The 20,334-nt window shown below is 47.0% G+C and overlaps 4 protein-coding genes across 4 annotated transcripts in view; 3 read left to right on the top strand and 1 right to left on the bottom strand.

The window, feature by feature from the left end:
* Window positions 1-20,334, bottom strand: part of LOC1271033 (glutactin) — a 37,293-nt gene that overhangs the window by 9,003 nt on the left and 7,956 nt on the right. The window lies entirely within an intron of this gene.
* LOC3291195 (esterase E4) lies at window positions 2,597-4,758 on the top strand. Its single transcript, XM_061659827.1, has 5 exons — window positions 2,597-3,010; window positions 3,068-3,586; window positions 3,658-4,035; window positions 4,100-4,412; window positions 4,493-4,758. Exons 1-5 carry the CDS (start codon window positions 2,648-2,650, stop codon window positions 4,654-4,656), a joined length of 1,737 nt encoding a protein of 578 aa, XP_061515811.1. The 5' UTR covers window positions 2,597-2,647; the 3' UTR covers window positions 4,657-4,758.
* Window positions 7,684-9,817, top strand: LOC1271035 (esterase E4). The gene is made up of 5 exons (XM_061656620.1): window positions 7,684-8,069; window positions 8,127-8,645; window positions 8,717-9,094; window positions 9,159-9,471; window positions 9,552-9,817. Exons 1-5 carry the CDS (start codon window positions 7,707-7,709, stop codon window positions 9,713-9,715), a joined length of 1,737 nt encoding a protein of 578 aa, XP_061512604.1. The 5' UTR covers window positions 7,684-7,706; the 3' UTR covers window positions 9,716-9,817.
* Window positions 17,716-19,890, top strand: LOC133393278 (esterase E4-like). Its single transcript, XM_061657496.1, has 5 exons — window positions 17,716-18,137; window positions 18,195-18,713; window positions 18,793-19,170; window positions 19,235-19,547; window positions 19,629-19,890. The coding sequence occupies exons 1-5, from the start codon at window positions 17,775-17,777 to the stop codon at window positions 19,808-19,810; spliced, it is 1,755 nt and encodes a 584-aa protein (XP_061513480.1). The 5' UTR covers window positions 17,716-17,774; the 3' UTR covers window positions 19,811-19,890.

Raw genomic sequence — 20,334 nt, 5'->3', positions numbered from 1 at the left:
AATCTGTAAGTGTTTATCATCATTTATGTTTTCATCAAATAAAAATAAACAACTGTGAACAATTTACCATTGAAACACAATATTTCCAAATATTGTTCTGTTCAATATCTTCAAAAATAGCAGCACCACCATCGACTTAAATGTAGCTCGGTGGTATTTACACAACTTCTCCTTAATGCTGATATGGCTTGAATAATCAAACAATAAAAAGCTCAGCAGGTTTTGAGTACATCGTCGGGTAATGTTGATTCTCATGACAAATAGAACCAGACAAAAATGCAGAAGAATGTGTCGAAAATTATCCAAAACTCTATTTTGAAGTTTTAGCTGCTTCTTTTTCCTGTATACAGGGTGGCCACTCGAATCAGGATTTTAAATACCCGATTTTTTTTACGGTTTTTCCCGCATTTTTTCCGGTTTTTCCCGGATTTTTATTTTTGAGTTTTCCTGGTTCACTATGCTTCGATACTTCAATTCCAAATTATTATATCATACGTTTTCAAAAATCGTTATCTAAAGGATGGTAAGTAAACACGGGCATTACGGGAAAGACGGACACTTGTGATAAAAACTGGATAAAAGTTATTAGTGAATTATTCAACAATATAGTATCCAATCTGGAGGTGTGACAACACATTGGAGAACCATTTTTTCTGATTTCATGATTTCTATCAAATTTGTTCAAACAAATTTTCAATCGTGCGCTCGTTTGTAGATCTAATTTGGCTACTATGGATCTTAAGCTATTTAAATATGAATTCTTTATATTTTCGTAAGTTTTATATGAGCAAACAACTGATGAAAAAACGACAAAAAAAGCTTTACAAATATTGCTTTTTGGTGATTTAGCTTCATGACACTAACATGTAAAGACTTTACCCCGTGGCAAAGATATTTTTCATGTGCTATCAATTGTTTATAACAGATGTCATCACACAACCTTAAAAAAGGGTAACTGAATATCATGAACCAATCAGCCACTGGAGAAAGCATACAAATCTGCGAAGAACGGATTTCCTGTTAAACAGCAGCCATGCATTATGCTGTTACTCGCACGACGATGATGACGCACCTCACGAATATATACAGGACCATCAGTGCCAGTGTGGGAACCCAGTCACTCGGGCGGAATGAAGGTAGAGGCCCGAAACCAAAATGCAAAATGCCAATGAATAGGCGATGTATGATTGAGTAACCTTAAAATTGCTAAAGGGGACAAAAATTATCAGTTCTGTTCAAAAAATGAGATCACCCACTAAATCCACCGTTAAATTCGACACGACCGCAACTTCACGAGAGATGAATAACAAAAGACGAGTGCAAGGTAGAACGAATAGGCACACCATACCCGAAATGTGCAAGAACCGATATCGATGAACGTAAGTATTGCATCAGAGCGAATGAGAAGTATAGTACATAGAATATTGCGTACCATATGTGAGAAACGGAAAATGTTGTCCTTACACATTGGTGTGATGTTGATGGCCTGTGGTAAGTTGGGAACAATATACAAAACATCCCATTAATTGAAAATACACTTCGTACGATGGTAAACAGTGATAGCAAAAGTTTGTAATAATTTCCCGGTTTTTTTTTTTTTTGGAGAATTTCCCGGTTTTCCCGGAAAAATAAAATTCCCGGCTAATTCCCGGTTTTCCCGGTTGAGTGGCCATCCTGTGTATATTTAGGGCAAGAAATCATTCAAATTTTCAAAGTTGCCCAACTGTTTGGTTATTTATTTGCATGATTACAAGGTTTCCAATGACTCTAATATAAGTCATTTTATGTACTATTTGACCATTTGTTATCTAAAGCTGCAAACAACTAGCAATCCGTATGCTTTGCAAACCACCTTGTGCTACGTAATCGTCAAACATATATAGTTCATGTTACAAAATAGCAGACGGGATTGCGCTAACAAGTCAATAACACATTGTTAAAATGACGAGATGTACATAACAAGGCATTGCCCCATTACAAAAATCCGTAAGACATAAAAAATGGGAAATTCCCAACAACCGTCTACGTTTTGTATTTAAATCCATAAAGATTACATCCAAACGGTTACTTCCGCTCGCGATCCATGCTGTCCCGTTTAACGCGTGATCAAAGATTACTTTGCTATATCAATGCGAGCGCGAATGTCTGTGTTCTGATAACGGCTTTCTTCGCGAAAATTACCATCCTTCTGATATGCTTGCGTCTTCCTGCAGACTCTTATCTGTCGTCCCCTTGACCGCCGCGAGTCCCCCATCGATCAGCCCCATTTACCGACATTTTCCAAACAATGCTAAATCTCGAAGGAACACTTCCATTCTCCGAATACATAACTCTTATCAACACACCCCTTATGATTGCCTCTGTGTGTTGGTGCATCGAGTACGTTATCTCGTTCCCAGACGAATGCAATTTATTATACAACCCCACCACATAACCCTTATCGCCCCAATACGATATCTAATCCCGTCATCAGGCCACACCGCTGATAGCGAGCTCCCACCTATTCCATGCAGCCCAAAGGTAGCTTCACCGACCCCCAAATCCGTATAAAAGGATGCACTTTTGGCTAGATGCTTCAGAAAGTGATTGGCCTGTGCATAGTACAAACTCCTCACTGAACAGCTCGACAATACGTACAGTTTCAAGCATGGGACGTCTTCAGTATTCCTTCGCTGCTTTACTATCCGTGCTTACGATCGCCTCGATCACTGGCACTTCCCTGGCCCAAGATGATCAGGGACCGGTAGTAGACATCCAAGGACTTGGATCAGTCTTGGGAACCATGGGAGAGACGGCCTGGACTGGACGACCCATCTACCAGTTCTTCAACATCAAGTACGCCGAGGCTCCAGTAGGAGAACAACGCTTCCGTGCTCCTCTCAGTGTGCTTCCCTGGTCTGGTGTCATGAATGTCACCGCTCCTGGTCGTGGTTGTCCTCAGCGACGCACTATTTCTCAGGATGACCCTGATGCCGAGGATTGCCTCACGCTTTCCGTATACTCCAATGATGTAAGTAATTGCTCCTGTAATGTCTGCGGACTCATCTAACGCATATTCCTCCTTCAGCTTACGGCTAATCGGCCCGTCATGCTCTACGTCCACGGAGGTGCCTTCGTGGTCGGATCCGCTGAGCGATTCGGACCTGAGTATTTGCTCGAGAAGGACATCGTCCTCGTCGTCATACAGTATCGCTTGGGTACGCTCGGATTTCTCTCTACTGGTACCGAGGCTATCCCTGGTAACGCTGCCATGTACGACGTGCTCGAGTCGCTTGAATGGGTATCCCGACACATTCGTAGCTTCGGTGGAAACCCAGAGGACGTTACGATCTTTGGTGAGTCTGCCGGAGGACATGCAGTTTCCGCTATGCTCCATAGCCCCCGGGTTCGCGAGGGACTCTTCAAACGTGCCATCATCCAGTCCGGTACCTTGTTCATGCCCTGGGTCATCTGTCAGGATCCTACCGAGGGCGCATACGAGATCGCTCGTATTATCGGTTGTCCCATGACGACTCCTGCCGACATCGATAACTGCCTTAAGAGTGCATCGGTCAGTGATTTGGTGTTGGCTCAAGACGAACACAAGGTGAGTATTTTTACATTTAGTAGTTCTACACTTATTACATATCTATTTCGACACTTTACTTTCCTTCACAGAAAAATGAGTTCAGCTCTCCAGGATATCCCAAAGTTGCTGGAGCTTGTATCACCGTCGGTGGAGCTCTTGGAGATGAAAGCTTCATGCCCGTTCACCCCAGAGAGTCTACCTACTTCCGAGATGTTGAGATCATCTTCGGAATGAACTCCCAGGAGGGTCTCATCTTCTTCAACGAATACTTCCAATATGCTTTAGACTCCCAACCCATCGAGTTCGACTCTCACTGGGACTTCCTGGAGTTTCTCAAGACCGTTAACATCAAGTTTGGATCTGGTGCCTTCGTCGATGCCGTTGTTGGCTATGAGCTGCTATCCAAAGCCACCTGGGAGGAGATGGATCGTGCTAACTTCTCGGAGATAGTTCCTCTGTTCATTGATGTGAGTGATCAGGATCGCTAGATGATCTTGCATTGCTTTTATAACCTTCAATTTCTTTCTTCAGGTTGCTGGAAACTTGGCTCTTAAGTACGGATCCGTCGAGGAGGCTAATCGATTCGCTAGAGCGCTTCCCGGACAAGTCTACCTCTACAACTTTGACTACGTTGGTCCGCCGTCTCCAATGACTCCCGGTTTCCCTTACGATTTCCCTAACTCAGTGGGTCATGGCGATGAGCTCAAGTTCTTGTTCCCCATGTCAAACGTACTGAACGAAGAACACACCCAAATGGCTAAGATCATGGTGGATCTTTGGACGTCCTTTGCGATCACTGGCGTACCTCAGGCCGACAACGTCATTCCATGGCCAGCTGTATCAAGTAAGTAATACTCATGTCCAAACGGGCATTCCTTATTTCTCTAACCAATTCTCTTTCAACAATCTTTCATACCTGTTTAGGGCCATTTGGACCATACTTCCGACTCGTGAACCCTCCGGAGCAGAAAGAGTACTTCGTCAATGAGCTTACCAACAGTGTTGAAAAGGCCAGAGGACCACGAAAGCTTTCCGTTTCGCCGGCAACCTGCCTGGATCTCTTCTTAAATCGGAGCCCCAAGAACTAAGCAATGAGACCCGCAAGCATACTCCTCCACTAAACCTATCCTAATAATTTCGACCTTAATCAGAGGCTCGTCAGTACAATAAACTAATAATCAAGCATCATACTCCTTCCTTTGTTGCACGTGTTCTTTGACTGACTCAGATAACGGTACGCTACGTTACGCTACGACGGACCCCCCAAAGACGAGATACGCTCGGTGAGCTTTGAGCTTTCATTCATGATCACCGACTCCTTATCGGTCCATTGAGTCGGTCGCTTGTGCATGCACAGCTCGAGTGCATTTCAATCATTATCTACAGGTTCGAGGGTTGTTGATAACTAACCGGTTTATGTTTCCTGTTGCCAGATTGATTCTCTTCCGTACAATAAATCTCACGCCATTCTCTATCCGCTGACGATCGCGATAAGCCATAATTCGACTTATCGACTGACCGAAATATTCTTTCGATACAAAATGAAAAAGAGCACATTTTCACGAGATAACAAATTGACACGAGGGTTCCACTGTACCTTACTGTACTGTCCTTAACTGCCGTCGCGCACACTTACGACTCAGACCGAGAAGTTTACAGAGAGGGATGGTATGTGCATAAAAAAGGATATTACGACACAGGATATCGGATATAATGTGGTGTCCAAGATCAGACAAACTACATCTACATTAGTTAACTAATGATCGCGCACTAATCCTAATAAAATACGTTAATATACGTTTATAGAAACTTCATAACATATCGCTTGTCGAAACAAATGAAATCTTAATATAATGCATTTTTTCCAGAAAGTTACATTACATTAAATGTTATGGAATACTGTTGTACAGACTCCATAGTCACGAACGCTGCTGTAAGCAAGGATTAAGCATAAAATACGATTGGTGTCATCATTGAAATAACTCTACACATTTTATGGTTCCCAGGACAACGAGAGACAGACACAGATAAACGTGTTTAAAATTATTCAAAAACTCATTTTTATCCCGAATACAGCGATATTTGCTTCCTATGCACCAGATACTGCATCAGCAACATCCTTCCACATCCATCTATTAGCCCTTTGGCATAGTCCTTGGCGCGGTAAGATGCCAAATTATCAAGCAAGATGCTTGTTGTTAGCAATATTGTCATTAGAGGATATGCGTGAAGTATCCCAATTTTCATGTATTTATAGCGAATATTCTAATATATAAAATCAATGCTATAGCTCTACTGGCAAGGGGGGAAGTCCCGTGGTACAGTTGTCAACTCGAACGACTCAATAACATGCCCGTCATGGGTTCAAGCCTGAAATGGACCGTCCCCCCGTTGCAAGAATTGACTATCCGGCTCCATGGTAATGAATTAAGTCTCGAAAGCTTGCATAGGCCGGCATGTCCGCGTAGGACGTAACGCCAAATAGAAGAAGAAGAAGCTATACTGGCAAAGGTTAACATTAATGTGCCTAAAAGAACTATTCGTTCCTGGCAATTCAACTTTCACGACCCAAATTACAGTGCGATAACCACCATGAACCGGTGCTAGTATAAATACAAGCTGTGCTAAAAAATACCTATCCTTCAAGATTCATTGTAGTGTTTAAAAAAAATAATAAATTTTGTAGCGATAAGAACACATTAGGTTGTGTTTTTTTTTTTTTTTTTATTATTACGGGTACTGTGAGTGAATGTTCTTTTCAATTGCGTTGTATCCGTTCAGTATTATATGAATTAATTAAATACAATAAATATAAACATAGTAGCAATGTAACAAATTTTAGCTATCATTCTATTTCTACCCCGAAAGTCCAATTGAATGAAGAAATCTACAGAACAGCTTGGTTATACATGTGATAGTTACAAAGTTTCCAGTGACTCCAAAATCGAATCAAATATGAAATTCAGAATAGCTTATTTTCCATCAACATCAGCCAGCTGTCAATTAAACAACCGCATAAACAAATAACCTTTGTGCTTTATAGACCTCTAGGATAGACAATCTTGAAACAAATACAGTTCATGTTACAAAACAGCAGACGGAATTGTCAACAACACAAACATCACCATTATATACCTACTGCATATAATATGCTTCGCATTAATCGCCTTTTACTTGTATAGAAATCCCTCCAACATCTTTTCCTTCTTCTTCTTTTGGCTCAACAACTGTTTTCGGTCAAGGCCTGCCTGTACCACTTGTGAGCTTGGCCTTCAGTGACTTTAGGATTACCCCCATAGTAGGATAGTCAGTCCTACGGCGGCACGGTCTATTTGGAGCTTGAACCCATGACGGGTATGTTGTTAAGTCGTACGAGTTGCCAACTGTACCACGAGACCGGCTTCAAGACTGTGCTTCATAGGATCATTTATATAGACAAGTTTTCAACTCACTTTGTTCTGAAAGTCGAGCTATTCCCTCTAACATACAATGTGGGAAATTCCCAACCACCGTCTGCCTTTTGTATTAAAATCCATAAAGATTACATCCAAACGGTTACTTCCGCTCGCGGTCCATGCTGTCCCGTTTAACGCGTGATCAAAGATTACTTTGATATATCAATGCGAGCGCGAATGTCTGTGTTCTGATAATGGCTTTCTTCGCGAAAATTACCATCCTTCTGATATGCTTGCGTCTTCCTGCAGACTCTTATCTGTCGTCCCCTTGACCGCCGCGATTCCCCCATCGATCAGCCCCATTTACCGACATTTTCCAAACAATGCTAAATCTCGAAGGAACACTTCCATTCTCCAAATACATAACTCTTATCAACACACCCCTTATGATTGCCTCTGTGTGTTGGTGCATCGAGTACGTTATCTCGTTCCCAGACGAATGCAATTTATTATACAACCCCACCACATAACCCTTATCGCCAGAATACGATATCTAATCCCGTCATCAGGCCACACCGCTGATAGCGAGCTCCCACCTATTCCATGCAGCCCAAAGGTAGCTTCACCGACCCCCAAATCCGTATAAAAGGATGCACTTTTGGCTAGATGCTTCAGAAAGTGATTGGCCTGTGCATAGTACAAACTCCTCACTGAACAGCTTGACAATACGTACAATTTCAAGCATGGGACGTCTTCAGTATTCCTTCGCTGCTTTACTATCCGTGCTTACGATCGCCTCGATCACCGGCACTTCCCTGGCCCAAGATGATCAGGGACCGGTAGTAGACATCCAAGGACTTGGATCAGTCTTGGGAACCATGGGAGAGACGGCCTGGACTGGACGACCCATCTACCAGTTCTTCAACATCAAGTACGCCGAGGCTCCAGTAGGAGAACAACGCTTCCGTGCTCCTCTCAGTGTGCTTCCCTGGTCTGGTGTCATGAATGTCACCGCTCCTGGTCGTGGTTGTCCTCAGCGACGCACTATTTCTCAGGATGACCCTGATGCCGAGGATTGCCTCACGCTTTCCGTATACTCCAATGATGTAAGTAATTGCTCCTGTAATGTCTGCGGACTCATCTAACGCATATTCCTCCTTCAGCTTACGGCTAATCGGCCCGTCATGCTCTACGTCCACGGAGGTGCCTTCGTGGTCGGATCCGCTGAGCGATTCGGACCTGAGTATTTGCTCGAGAAGGACATCGTCCTCGTCGTCATACAGTATCGCTTGGGTACGCTCGGATTTCTCTCTACTGGTACCGAGGCTATCCCTGGTAACGCTGCCATGTACGACGTGCTCGAGTCGCTTGAATGGGTATCCCGACACATTCGTAGCTTCGGTGGAAACCCAGAGGACGTTACGATCTTTGGTGAGTCTGCCGGAGGACATGCAGTTTCCGCTATGCTCCATAGCCCCCGGGTTCGCGAGGGACTCTTCAAACGTGCCATCATCCAGTCCGGTACCTTGTTCATGCCCTGGGTCATCTGTCAGGATCCTACCGAGGGCGCATACGAGATCGCTCGTATTATCGGTTGTCCCATGACGACTCCTGCCGACATCGATAACTGCCTTAAGAGTGCATCGGTCAGTGATTTGGTGTTGGCTCAAGACGAACACAAGGTGAGTATTTTTACATTTAGTAGTTCTACACTTATTACATATCTATTTCGACACTTTACTTTCCTTCACAGAAAAATGAGTTCAGCTCTCCAGGATATCCCAAAGTTGCTGGAGCTTGTATCACCGTCGGTGGAGCTCTTGGAGATGAAAGCTTCATGCCCGTTCACCCCAGAGAGTCTACCTACTTCCGAGATGTTGAGATCATCTTCGGAATGAACTCCCAGGAGGGTCTCATCTTCTTCAACGAATACTTCCAATATGCTTTAGACTCCCAACCCATCGAGTTCGACTCTCACTGGGACTTCCTGGAGTTTCTCAAGACCGTTAACATCAAGTTTGGATCTGGTGCCTTCGTCGATGCCGTTGTTGGCTATGAGCTGCTATCCAAAGCCACCTGGGAGGAGATGGATCGTGCTAACTTCTCGGAGATAGTTCCTCTGTTCATTGATGTGAGTGATCAGGATCGCTAGATGATCTTGCATTGCTTTTATAACCTTCAATTTCTTTCTTCAGGTTGCTGGAAACTTGGCTCTTAAGTACGGATCCGTCGAGGAGGCTAATCGATTCGCTAGAGCGCTTCCCGGACAAGTCTACCTCTACAACTTTGACTACGTTGGTCCGCCGTCTCCAATGACTCCCGGTTTCCCTTACGATTTCCCTAACTCAGTGGGTCATGGCGATGAGCTCAAGTTCTTGTTCCCCATGTCAAACGTACTGAACGAAGAACACACCCAAATGGCTAAGATCATGGTGGATCTTTGGACGTCCTTTGCGATCACTGGCGTACCTCAGGCCGAAAACGTCATTCCATGGCCAGCTGTATCAAGTAAGTAATACTCATGTCCAAACGGGTATTCCTTATTTCTCTAACCAATTCTCTTTCAACAATCTTTCATACCTGTTTAGGGCCATTTGGACCATACTTCCGACTCGTGAACCCTCCGGAGCAGAAAGAGTACTTCGTCAATGAGCTTACCAACAGTGTTGAAAAGGCCAGAGGACCACGAAAGCTTTCCGTTTCGCCGGCAACCTGCCTGGATCTCTTCTTAAATCGGAGCCCCAAGAACTAAGCAATGAGACCCGCAAGCATACTCCTCCACTAAACCTATCCTAATAATTTCGACCTTAATCAGAGGCTCGTCAGTACAATAAACTAATAATCAAGCATCATACTCCTTCCTTTGTTGCACGTGTTCTTTGACTGACTGAAATAACGGTACGCTACGTTACGCTACGGCGGACCCCCCAAAGACGAGATACGCTCGGTGAGCTTTGAGCTTTCATTCATGACCACCGACTCCTTATCGGTCCATTGAGCCGGTCGCTTGTGCATGCACAACTTGAATGCATTTCAATCATTATCTACAGGTTCGAGGGTTGTTGATAACTAACCGGTTTATGTTTCCTGTTGCCAGATTGATTCTCTTCCACACAATAAATTCCACCCCCTTTCCTATCCACGAATGGTTGCGATAAGCCATTCATAAATTCACTTATTGACTGACCAAAGTACTCTTCCCCCCCGTCAATGGTGCTCCTGTAGGAGCGGTGTGTGTGTTCAGCGTGATCGGATGTGTTCGTGTAGCTCCAAGCTCGGATCGGTCATAAAATAGTTGATATTGACAAAGTTTACGGAATTCAGATGCACACATCGAGAGGAGTGGGTGATTTGCACAAGGATTTAGTGAAGTTTTTGCGAATACCACAGGAACCACAGCGGAAATAAGCGAAAATTATTGTCGTCGGCTCACAGTCTCGCACACAATCGCAATTCGCACAAGTAGAGGGAAGCGTGAAAACAAACAAAAAAAGGGGGGATATAGGGTAGGATTCAAGGATTGAAAACAGCTAAAACTCGTGTCGGCGCGGTTAGACGGCCGGATCCGAGGATCCAGACGGCGGAGCGGCACGCAGCAGTAGTACAGCGGCTCAGAAAGTTTACAGCGGTACGTACCAAAAAAAAAGACGATATGATAGCGGCAACAGCATGAATGGAACCGCGAAGACGCTCCGAACGAGAACAATCCCAATGGATTGTAGCAGCGGGGCGATTCCAAAAAAGCCAAATGCTATGGCTGTAGCTACAAAGGCTCGCATTGACACGGGCCTCACGAAACGCTCAAGCGATGTGAGCGAATTGCGCTTGCTGCTCGAAGAATCACGCAGGGAAAAAGCGGAACTGCTTGAGGAGTCACGCAGAGAGAAAACGGAGCTGCAGGCTGTGATTACCCAGCTCCAAGTCGAGCTCGGGCTTATGCGGCAGCAGCTTGCAGAAAGCTCTGAACGGGTAGAACGCGCAGCACAGGAGGCGCGAGAAGATGCCAGGCGTCGCGAGGACACCCTCAGAGAGGAAGCCGAAAAACGCACGAAGGCGTTATGCGAAGAGGCCCAGCGCGATCGGGAGCTGATCTCATTGCTTATGGGAAACAGTTCCAAACCCAGCCATTCAAGAGGCAACCAGCAACAGCAGCAGCAGCAGCGAAAACAACACCGACAACCATCACGGCAGTCACTAACTGTGCGACAGTCGCAAGAGTTGCAACCGTCACTACGTCAGCTCCAACGACAGCACCAGGAAAGTGAATTGATAGAAGAAGCCTCATCGTCAGCGGGGACACTCGAGGATTCCTTCGCAGAAGTTGTCCAGCGAAAGTCGCGTCGTTGGCAGGAGCTGCGGACGGAGCGGCGGAAACAACAACAACACCAGCAGGAGCAGCCGAGGGCGGGTCTGCAGACAATAGACGCAGCTGGTCAGCAACATCAACGGTGCGAAAACCTGCAGAGACGCTCTGCTCGGAAGAGGCCAGATGAAATATTCGTGGCACCGGGTGCGGGTCAAACCTATCAAACGCTGTACGAAAAAGTTCGTTTGAACCCGAATCTGGCTGAGGAAAATCGCCAGATTCGAAGGGGACATCGAACGGCGCGCGACCACCTGCGCCTTAAACTGGAGCGCAACGCTGACGCTGTAGCCCTCATGAGAAAAATACAGGAAGAGTTAGGTGAGATGGGTACTGCGCGGGTTGTCACTGAGATGGCGGAGATAATTATCACCAATATTGACATGTTGGCCACGGAGGAGGACATCCGCAAGACATTCCAGACAGTGTTAGAGAAGGAGGCGACGCTGGCCACTATCAACATCTGGGAGCGGCGCGATAGTTCACAGCGTGCCCGAGTGCGATTGCCACGCAGCGACGCCAACCATCTGATAGATAAGCGGCTCCTAATTGGCTACTCTTGCTGCATGGTACGAGAAGCAGCGAAACCGTTGCCAAATTCGCGCCGTTGTTTCCGGTGCCTGGAACGCGGCCACATGTCCAGGGACTGCCAGGGGATCGACAGATCCGGCATGTGCCTGCGCTGTGGAGCGATTGACCACAAGGCAGCCAACTGCAATAACGACCTAAAATGCATGATCTGCGGCGGCCCGCATCGTATCGCCGCCGCCTCCTGTGCGATAACAACACGGACTTGTTGATGGATATTTTACAAATAAATCTCAACAAGAGCAGGACGGCGCAAAATCTTGCGCTCAATACGATGCGTGTAGAAAAAGTGGACGTTATGCTGTTGTCGGAAATCTACGGAGTTCCCCAAAATAACGGCAACTGGGTGGTTGACTGCGACAAAAAGGTGGCCATAGTAACCAGCGGAGTGCGATACCCTATCCAGCGCATCCGAAGTGTCCGAGTTCCGGGCGTCGTGGTAGCAGACGTCAATGGGGTAACGATTGTGAACTGCTACGTTCAACCTCACATCGGAGTGGCGGAGTTTGAGGGGATCTTAGACCGGATCTTCGTATTGGCCCAAGGCCATCCACGGGTGCTGCTGGCAGGCGATTTCAACGCCTGGCATAACGCTTGGGGGAGCGAGCGTACCAACCAGAAAGGTGAGGCGCTTCTCCAGCTGGCCAACAGTCTCCAGCTCGAAGTCCTTAACGTCGGAACCGAACCCACTTTCCGGGGCTGTGGAGTAGCGCGGCCCAGTAGAATTGACGTGGCGTTTGCTAGCCCGTCTATCTGCCGTCCGGACCTGGCGACAAACCCGGCCACTAGCTGGCGGATCTTGCGGAGCTACTCTTACTCCGACCATGTGTACATCCGCTACACAATCGGCGAGCTTCCAACGACGGATCGATGAGGGATACCACGGGGCAACGCTCAGCATCAGCGCGTTTGGCTGGGACACGATGGAACACGCGACAGTTCAACTCCCAGTTATTCGAGTCATCGCTGCGGGCTTCCCAGTTTGAGGAGCGAGGCACGAGTGCAGAAAGCTTGGTGGAGGCATTGACACGGGCCTGTGACGAGACTATGTCACGCGTGTTCCCTTCGCAGGAATATACAGGCCGGCCAGCATACTGGTGGACCCCGGAAATCGCGAACCTGGTAGAGGCTTGCCGCGAGGCAGATCAGCTGCGCAACATATCACCCAACCATCTGGGAGTGGCAGCCGAGGTCCAGCAGACGAGAAATGCATTAAAGACTGCAATTAAAGCTAGCAAAAAGCAATTCTTCGAATGTATGGTGCTAGCGATGCACAACGATGAGACGGGGCAACTTTTCCGTAAGGTCCTTTATCGTAAGAAACCCACACGTACGGCACAGGAGCGCGATCCAGTGGTGCTGGAGAGAGTGGTCTCCACGTTGTTCCCGGAGCATCCCCCAGCAGAGTGGCCCACTATAGACGGAAACGAAGCTGGCAACATGGTGCCGCTTCGTGAGATCACCGATCTGGAGTTGCAAACCATCGCTAGTAGCATGCATCCTAAGAAGGCCCCGGGTCTTGATGGGGTGCCAAATGCCGCTCTTGCAGTGGCCATAACGAAATACCCTGGCCCATTCCGACAGGTGTACCAGGAGTGCCTGAACACGTCCTGCTTCCCACAACAGTGGAAAAAGCAGCGATTGGTACTCCTGCCTAAGCCGGGCAAACCACCGGGCGACCCATCTTCCTTCCGTCCGCTTTGCCTTCTGGACAACGCGGGCAAGGCGTTCGAGAGGTTGCTGCTGAACCGCTTGAACGAGCACCTGGAGAATCCGGAGAACCCAAAACTGTCTGAGCATCAGTACGGATTTCGGCGCGGACGATCAACATTGCTGGCTATCCAACAGGTGGTGAACGCGGGTCGACGAGCCATGTCGTTTGGGCGCACAAACAACCGCGACAGGCGATGTCTCATGGTTGTTGCACTCGACGTACGCAACGCGTTCAACACCACCAACTGGCAATGCATCGCGGAGGCGCTGAGAGAGAAAGGAGTTCCTCTGCAGCTGCGCAGCATTCTGCAGGACTATTTCACCAACAGGGAATTGACTTACGACACTGCAGAAGGTCCCGTGACGCGTCGAGTCTCGGCCGGCTGTCCGCAAGGATCTATTCTGGGTCCCACACTATGGAACGTCGGATACGACGGCGTGCTGCGGTTGGACTTCCCTGAAGGGGCTCAGATAGTTGGGTTCGCCGATGACTTGGCGATTCTAGCGGCAGGAACAACGCCAGAACACGCGGCGAGAATTGCAGAGGAAGCAGTGGAATTAGTGCACGCGTGGATGAGGCAACACCATCTGCAGCTGGCTCCAGAAAAGACGGAATGCGTTATGATATCCAGCCTCCGCCGAGGGCATCCTGAGATACCAATGCGAGTGGGTGGAGTTGAGATTCGCTCCAAGCAGGCGATTCGTTACCTGGGAGTGATGATTCATGACCACCTTTTGTGGCGACCGCACGTGAAAATGGTCGTGGACAAGGCCAGTCGCGTGGTGAGGGTAGTGACCAACGTCATGAGAAATCACAGCGGGCCCCAGGTAGCCAAGCGGAGATTGCTCGCCGGGGTGTCGGAGTCAATCATCCGCTACGGTGCACCCATCTGGGCTGAGGCCACGGAACGCCAGTGGGGCCGGCGGATGTTAGCAAGTGCCCAACGACACCTGGCGCAGCGAGTGGTGAGCGGATTTCGCTCCATGAGCTACAGCGTTGCTGTACTCATGGCCGGGCTCATTCCACATCACCATCTGATAAGGGAGGATGCTCGATGCCACCAGCGATACCTCGCCGACACAGAGGCGAGTCGAATGGTCATCCGACGCGAGGAACGTGCTGTGACACTTGCGGCATGGCAACGGGAGTGGGACGCGAACGCTGCAAATCCAGGAGCCAGCCGCTATGCACGTTGGGCACACCGCCTGATTCCCGATGTGCATTCATGGATGGTACAGAAGCGGGGTGAGGTGGATTTTCATCTTGCCCAGATACTCTCGGGACATGGATTTTTCCGAGAGTTTCTGCACGTCTGCGGCTTCGCTCCATCTCCAGAATGCCCGGAATGCACAGGCTCGGTCGAGTCAGTGGCTCACGTGCTGTTCCACTGTCCGAGATTTGTAGAAGTCCGGCGCGACCTACTGGATCTGGGAACGGACGGTCCCATTACCGAGGAGAACATCGGGCGGAGGTTGCTGCAAAGTTCAGATTCTTGGACCCGAATCAAGGAAGCGGCACAACGCATAACCACAGTTCTGCAGCTGCGCTGGAGAGAGGATGAGGCAGCGATGAACGCGCTTATCAGTTCCGCCTCCGAAGAGGCGACAGTCAACGCAGAGCAGGCGCAGGACGAGGCTGCAGTACGACGAGCGGCCCGAAACCGCCAAACAAGGGCCCGTAGAGCTCGGCTACGCGCGGAGCAGCTTGGCGACATGGAACTGGCGTTCGCGTTACGACTTTTGTACATGCCAGCAGCCAGTGATGCAACACCAGCCGAAGCCACACCAGCACCAGTAACAGTAGCAGTAGCACCTCCGACACCACAACGCAACCGGAGGCGAACGCAGAGACGGGTCGGACAACAACAACTATCCGACAGTCGGCTGCAGGGTCACACAGCGCAACTTACTGTGGAAATGGACCAGCGCCAAGCTACGGTGACACCATCGTCACCGCCACCATCGGGCGAGAGACAGGAGAGGCGTACTGGCCTAACACCAGAAGAAGTAGCAGCCGTTACCGCTCAAGTAACATCAGGGCGCTAAGAGAGCTGCTCAAGGCACAGAGGATGACTCCCACGCGAGTAACGGAAGGGCTTAAGCTAGGTCACAAGGTTTTTTTCTCATAAAGGATGAAGGCACAATAGTGTATAAATGCGTAATAATTATAATAATAATAATAAAAAGGAAGGTCCAATCGGACGGTCTTATCCGGTGGGTAAATCCCTAACGGGTAACCCCCATCGGAAGGTGCGCGCAGTTGTATGTTAATTATAAAAAAATTTTGACAAATAAACTGCGAATACATTTAAAAAAAATGGTGCTCCTGTAGGTCAAGGCCCATCAAGTAATTATCGATCAAACACAAGCTACGAGCTGACGGTTATGACCGAGATATATAAAATTAGGGATATTACATAAGAGTTTTAATTAAAGGAAAAGTCCTAACAACATGTTTACATAACAATACAACAAATACTGAAACTATGCTTAATTATTTTCTAGCGCATGTTTGTGATTTAAAGCCATTTTATACTCAAAACAGTTGTTTATCTTTGATTCTTTTAAAATTTATTGCATTCCAGACACAAGGTAACCATAAAGCGAGGTTAAAAATAGCTGAATATATACGAGATGTGTCCAGATAGCAAAAGAGCCCAGAGGAATTGCCCTTCTGACATCTGGCCAATGCTGAACCCGTATGTCAAATTGGCTAAGGCTTGACAAGCATTCATTCAAATAACGATAACAGGGATTCCCAAGGTATTTTGGTTGATTCCAATTTTTTTAAAGTTATTTCCCATAGCTTTTTAGATAGTTCCCACAATTTATTGGGCGTTATCCGTATGCTTGAATCCAATTGTATTGATGTCCAATCGGACGAATCGGTAACGGTAATTAAATCGAGAGGCTAACCCAAACAATTACGGAAACCAACATATAAATCATGGAAAACCCATTGTATTACTTGACATGGATTTCAAAAATGCATGGGATGATTTCAGAGAACTATTCGACTAGCTGAAGAAACAGCACGTCAAGTATTGGTATTCCAAACTGGTATGCACTCCTGATCTCCTGTTAAGAACGTCATGGAATACGATTATTGAGGCAGCCCGTCGTCACAACCTACGACGACACGACTGCTGACGGTAGCGCAAGGATGCTTCAAATGTGCCTGCCCTGTTCTTGTGATAGTTGCTTAAGCAGGAAGTTAAAGATATCATCCAGTCTCACTCAGAGTCTTGAATCGCTTGAAGCGTCTTGATAAATGAAACCCTCCAAGCAGGACGCCCGAGAATGAGTTGAAATTATTTTTGTTGGAAAATAGTCTGCTATTTCGAAAATATGTTGTATTCATATCATGCGTCCAATTTTATATACAATAGCGTGAAATGGTCATCTCGAACTTTATGTTCTCTAGGTCTCTTGTCTATGATCTTAACATAGTGTGCCCTTGCCAACTCTCATCAGCCGCACTTCCAAAGTTCAATCGATAACCTATGCTCTTTGGTAGAACGATTGCGTGGGAAAACCCCTCCATTGATGCCTTACAATACGAGACCGGAACAACGGCACCAAGATTGCTCGTGTTTTATTATGGGACGAAGATAAGCATTCTCCAAAACCTTACTTCCGCTCGGCGAACATGTCGCCAGACACGCGTGATCAAAGATTGTATTGCGAATACCTGTTCTGATAACGAGCGGCATTGCATTTTTTTCATTTTTCATTATGTTTGCTGCCCACCGGTCTTATCGATTGAATCCCTGACACAACATGAGGGTTTAAACAAGCCCCCATCAATCAAAGTACATAACGAGCACACTCAAACACCGCTGTTTGATAGGACATACTAATCCAAAAGCCTCAATAAAATACCCGATATGCATCGTGCATTATCTTATTCAATCCCCTTCAAAATGATTTTACAACACCATAATCCTTATCAACGAATTATACCACCCTATACCCCACCGAAATCGGGCGATTAACGATATCTCGCTTAACTTTATGATGCAGATCTGGTAGCTTCTATCGGCTCCACATTCGTATAAAAGAATGCACTTTCGGCTAGCTGCTTCAGTAAGTGTTTGAGCCTGCTCAGACCAAATTAAAAATTATAATTCTGTCCCTCGTTGCAAACATGGCTAGTGTTCAATTGTCAACAGCAGCTGTATTAATCGTGCTCGCGATCGCCTCGATCGCCGGTACATCGGTTGCTCAAGATGATCAAACTCCTGTAGTAAGAATAGGAAGGTTGGGATCTGTCATGGGAACCATGGGAGAGACGGCATGGACTGGACGACCCATCTATAAGTTCTTCAACGTCAAGTACGCCGAGGCTCCGGTGGGACGAAACCGTTTCCGACCCCCGAGGAGCGTACGCCCATGGACTGGTGTTATGAATGCTACAGTTCCTGGGCGTGCCTGCCCTCAGCGGCGCACTCTCTCTCAGGATGACCCCGATGCCGAGGATTGTCTCACGCTTTCGATCTATTCTAACAACGTAAGTATTCTCTATTGTAACGTCTGTGGACATACCTAATCCAACCTTCTCTTCTAGCTTACGGGTAATCGTCCCGTCATGCTCTACGTCCACGGAGGTGCCTTCGTGGTCGGATCCGCTGAGCGATTCGGACCTGAGTATTTGCTCGAGAAGGACATCGTCCTCGTCGTCATACAGTATCGCTTGGGTACGCTCGGATTCCTGTCAACTGGAACCAAATCTATTCCCGGAAATGCCGCCATGTACGACGTAATGGAGTCGCTTGAGTGGGTATCCCGACACATTCGTAGCTTCGGTGGAAACCCACGAGAAGTAACTATCTTCGGTGAGTCTGCCGGAGGACATGCAGTTTCCGCTATGCTCCATAGCCCCCGTGTTCGCGAGGGACTCTTCAAACGTGCCATCATTCAGTCCGGTACCTTGTTCATGCCCTGGGTCATCTGTCAGGATCCTACCGAGGGCGCATACGAGATCGCTAGCATCATCGGTTGTAACATGACAACTCCTGCCGAGATCGACAGATGTCTCAAGAACGCATCGGTCCGCGATTTGGTTTTGGCGCAAGACGAACATAAGGTAATTAATATGCGTACCAATATGTTGGTTCCTTATCGCCCTTTGATTCATATAATCTAAACTCTCCTATCCTTAACAGAAAAATGAGTTCAGCTCTCCAGGATATCCCAAAGTTGCTGGAGCTTGCATCACCGTCGGTGGAGCTTACGGAAACCAGAGCTTCATGCCCGTTCATCCCAGAGAGTCTACCTACTTCCGGGATGTTGAGATCATCTTCGGAATGAACTCCCAGGAGGGTCTCATCTTCTTCAACGAGTACTTCCGCTACGCCCTGAATTCTCAACCCATCGAGTTCGACTCTCACTGGGACTTCCTGGAGTTTCTCAAGACCGTTAATATCAAGTTTGGATCTGGTGCGTTCGTCGATGCCGTTGTTGGCTATGAGCTCTTATCCAAAGCCACTTGGGAGGAAATGGATCGTGCTAACTTCTCGGAGATAGTTCCTCTGTTCATTGATGTGAGTGATCATGATCGCTAGATGATCTTGCATTGCTTTTATAACCTTCAATTTCTTCCTCCAGGTTGCTGGAAACTTGGCCCTCAAATACGGATCCGTCGAGGAGGCTAATCGATTCGCTAGAGCGCTTCCCGGGCAAGTCTACCTCTACAACTTTGACTACGTTGGGCCGCCGTCTCCTGTTACCCCCGGATTTCCGTACGATTTCCCCAACACAGTCGGTCATGGCGATGAGCTCAAGTTCTTGTTCCCCATGTCGAACGTACTGAACGAAGAGCACACCCAAATGGCTAAGATCATGGTGGGTCTGTGGACGTCCTTTGCGATCACTGGCAAGCCTCAGGCTGATAACGTCATGCCATGGCCAACTGTATCGAGTAAGTATTACTCGTAATTACAAATGTAATTTAAACATCATTCCTGATTTCTTTAACCATCACTGTTGTCCACCTTTTCAGGACCATTTGGACCGTATTTCCGACTCGTCAACCCGCCAGAACAGAAAGAATATTTTGTCAATGAGTTAACGAACAGTGTGGAGAAAGCCAGAGGACCGCGAAAGCCATCCTCTTCCTCGCAGACTTCTGCGTTGCTAGCGCACTGTAATGATCTTCTCTTAAAACGGAGTAATGTTAACTGACCATTAACACTGACCTAACTTTGCTAATCTTCTTGTAATACAGACGTGATAGCAAAATATACTTATTCGCAAGCATCCTACATGATTGAAGTTACATTTACCAATGATATCACTAAGGCTCTTTTTTATTGAAATAAAATTTAAGCGCACTTAACGTCATACAATGCACTGTTGTATTATTACCACAGCAGCCATAACCATCACTTACACACTGAACACGATAACGATAAGAGAGAAGCGCGAGAAGAGAGAACCTTGCTTTCTCAAATCATAGAGCAGAATCACAATGTGAGATACCTTTCTGTTCAACACATTTTGAAGTGTATGTTTTTGATTTTCGTGTGCATAAGTAGTTCATGGTGTTGGTGTTGCTTTTTCATGAAAACACAAATGAACATAAAAATTAACACAATGACAAAGAAAATGCTCACTTCACTGCAGTACAACACATAACCGTGTCATGCAGGACATTCTCGTTTAAATACAAGCGACAACCAAACCTGAACCTTCCGAAACAGTAGTGT

This window comes from Anopheles gambiae, chromosome 3, assembly GCF_943734735.2.
Source record: "Anopheles gambiae chromosome 3, idAnoGambNW_F1_1, whole genome shotgun sequence".
Lineage (NCBI taxonomy): Eukaryota > Metazoa > Arthropoda > Insecta > Diptera > Culicidae > Anopheles > Anopheles gambiae.
This window is presented reverse-complemented; position numbering and strand designations above follow the sequence as displayed.

Bases quoted from the DNA above. Each gene is read 5' to 3' on its own strand.
- LOC3291195 (XM_061659827.1), top strand. From the start codon at position 2,648: ATGGGACGTCTTCAGTATTCCTTCGCTGCTTTACTATCCGTGCTTACG. The intron at 3,011-3,067 runs GTAAGTAATTGC...TTCCTCCTTCAG, and splicing joins TTTCCGTATACTCCAATGAT to CTTACGGCTAATCGGCCCGT. The intron at 4,413-4,492 runs GTAAGTAATACT...ATACCTGTTTAG, and splicing joins TCCATGGCCAGCTGTATCAA to GGCCATTTGGACCATACTTC.
- LOC133393278 (XM_061657496.1), top strand. From the start codon at position 17,775: ATGGCTAGTGTTCAATTGTCAACAGCAGCTGTATTAATCGTGCTCGCG. The intron at 18,714-18,792 runs GTAATTAATATG...TATCCTTAACAG, and splicing joins TGGCGCAAGACGAACATAAG to AAAAATGAGTTCAGCTCTCC. The intron at 19,171-19,234 runs GTGAGTGATCAT...TTCTTCCTCCAG, and splicing joins TAGTTCCTCTGTTCATTGAT to GTTGCTGGAAACTTGGCCCT.
- LOC1271035 (XM_061656620.1), top strand. From the start codon at position 7,707: ATGGGACGTCTTCAGTATTCCTTCGCTGCTTTACTATCCGTGCTTACG. The intron at 8,646-8,716 runs GTGAGTATTTTT...TTTCCTTCACAG, and splicing joins TGGCTCAAGACGAACACAAG to AAAAATGAGTTCAGCTCTCC. The intron at 9,472-9,551 runs GTAAGTAATACT...ATACCTGTTTAG, and splicing joins TCCATGGCCAGCTGTATCAA to GGCCATTTGGACCATACTTC.